The sequence below is a fragment of the Eimeria mitis genome, genomic scaffold, assembly GCF_000499745.2.
Source record: "Eimeria mitis Houghton genomic scaffold, Emh_scaff697, whole genome shotgun sequence".
Taxonomy (NCBI): Eukaryota; Apicomplexa; class Conoidasida; order Eucoccidiorida; family Eimeriidae; genus Eimeria; species Eimeria mitis.
The window spans coordinates 1-2,482 of NW_013575066.1; the positions used below are offsets into that span (position 1 = coordinate 1).

Sequence of the window (2,482 nt, forward strand, 5' to 3'; positions counted from 1 at the left end):
ATAAATAAATAAATATAAATAAATAAATAAATAAATATAAATAAATAAATAAATAAATATAAATAAATAAGTAAAAAGATTAGTTAGTAGGTAAACAAATTAAATGATTAATAAATAAATAAATAAACATAAAAAAAATATATATAAATAAAAAAAATAAGTATATAAATAAACAAATAAAATAAATAACAAATATATTTATAAATAAATAAATATAAATAAATAAATAAACAGAAAAAGAGATAAAGAAAAACAGAAACAAACAAAAAAAAAAAAGAAAAAATAACTACAAAAAGAAAAAAACAAACTACATACAAACCCTAAACCCTAAACCCTAAACCCTAAACCCTAAAACCCTAAACCCTAAACCCTAAACCCTAAACCCTAAACCCTAACCTGACGGGTAGGGGGTGGGAGCGGAACCACGGATGCTGCAGTGCGGTGGAGGCGCTTATTCTCTTAGCTGCGAAAAAATATAAAAATAAAAAAAATATTTTATTTTATTTTATTTTATTTTGTTTTGTTTTGTTTTATTTTGTTGTGTTTTATTTATTTTGTTTTATTTTGTTTTATTTTGTTTTATTTTGTTTTGTTTTATTTTGTTCTATTTCCTGCTGTTGCTGCCTCTGCTGCTGCTGCTACTACTACTACTGCTGTTACTGCTGCTGCTGTTGTTGCTGCTGTTGCTGCTGCTGCTGCTGTTGTTGCTGCTGCTGCTGTTGCTGCTGCTGCTGCTGCTGCTGCTGCTGCTGCTGCTGACCTGGGCTCCAGGCGAGGAGTTTACATAAGAGATCCCATCCTTCTTCACCAGCTCTAAACAAAAAAAACAAAAAAAAAATAAAAAAAAAATAAAAAATAAATAAAAATAAATAAATGAAACAGCACGGTATAATAAATAAATATAATTTAATTATATTCATAAAATAAATACTAAATTTTATTTTATTTTATTTTATTTTTATTTTGATAGGATGAAGTGCTAAAGACAACAAAACTGCTGTTGCTGCTGCTGCTGCTGCTGCTGCTGCTGCTGCTGTTGCTGCTGTTGCTGCTGCTGCTGCTGTTGCTGCTGCTGTTGCTTCTGCTTGTGGTGCTGCTGCAACATAGAAAAAAAAGCAAAAAACTAAACAAACAAAAAAAAACAAAAAACAAAACAAAACAAAACAGCCAAACCAAACTATAAAAAGAAAAACAAAAAAGATAAATAAAGTAAACAAACAAAAAAAAAATAAAAAAAAAAATAAAAAAATAAAAAAAAAAATAAAAAACAAATCTTACTGGTTTTTATATTTAACAATTTTTTCGAATTCCTGGGCTTTATGGGGCGCCGTTTGCAGCAGCAGCGGCTGCGCAGCAGCAGCAGCAGCAGCAGCAGCAGCAGCAGCGGGAGCAGCAGCAGCAGCAGCAGCAGCAGCAGCAGCAGCATCTGGGGGGCCCCCCACAGACAGCTGCCGCACAGCATAAGGAGAAGACAGCTGGTGCAGCACTGCAGCATCAGCAGCAGAGGGGGGCCCTAGCTTCTGCAACAACAAAAAAAAAATAAATAAATAAATATATAAATAAATAAATAAATATATAAATATATAAATAGATAGATATATAAATATATAAATGTATCGAAGCAAAAAAAAAAAAAAAAAAAAAAAAAAAAAAAAAAAAAAAAAAAAAAAAAAAAAAAAAAAAAAAAAAAAAATAACACGACCCACCACCAGAACGAGAAAAAGGAGACAAAGACAGAGAAAACAAAACCAATAAAATAAAATAAATAGACAAAACAAATAAAATAAAATAAATAAACAAAACAAAAAAACAAATAAATAAACCTACTTGTATAATTTGTTTAAGAACGGCGAGTTCTTTATCAGCAGCAAAAACAAAAAAAACAAAAAAACAAAAAACAAAAAGACAAGCAATAGACCCACCACCAGAACGAGAAAAGAAATAAATAAACAAATAAATAAATAAAACAAAATAAAACAAAATAAAAATAAAATAAAAAACAAATAAATAAACATACTTGTATAATTTGCTTAAGAACGGCGAGTTCTTTATCAGCAGCAAAAAAACAAAAAAACAAACAATAGACCCACCACCAGAACGACAAAAGGAAGAAATAAACAAATAAATAAATAAATAAATAAATAAAACAAAATAAAAACAAAACAAAAAAACAAAATAAATAAACATACTCGTATAATTTGTTTAAGAACGGCGAGTTCTTTATCAGCAGCAAAAAAAAAACAAAAACCAAACCCACCACCAGAACGAGAAAAAGGAGACAAAGACAGAGAAAACAAAATAAACAAAACAAAACAAGTAAACAAAACAAAAAAATAAATAAATAAACATACTTGTATAATTTGTTTAAGAACGGCGAGTTCTTTATCCGCCGCAAAAAGAGGAAAGGCGCATAGAAGCTCTCCCATGATGCAGCCAGCGCTCCATATATCAGCAGCAAATGTATATGTTTCTGTTCCTAATA

The 2,482-nt window shown here is 29.3% G+C and overlaps 1 protein-coding gene across 1 annotated transcript; it reads right to left on the minus strand.

Annotated features, from left to right (window-relative positions):
* Positions 1-656: 656 nt before the first annotated feature.
* On the minus strand, positions 657-1,105 carry EMH_0020080 (uncharacterized protein; the record flags this gene model as incomplete). Its single annotated transcript, XM_013501490.1, has 2 exons — positions 657-813; positions 996-1,105. The coding sequence occupies 2 exons, from the start codon at positions 1,103-1,105 to the stop codon at positions 657-659; spliced, it is 267 nt and encodes an 88-aa protein (XP_013356944.1).
* Between the last annotated feature and the right edge of the window lie 1,377 nt (positions 1,106-2,482).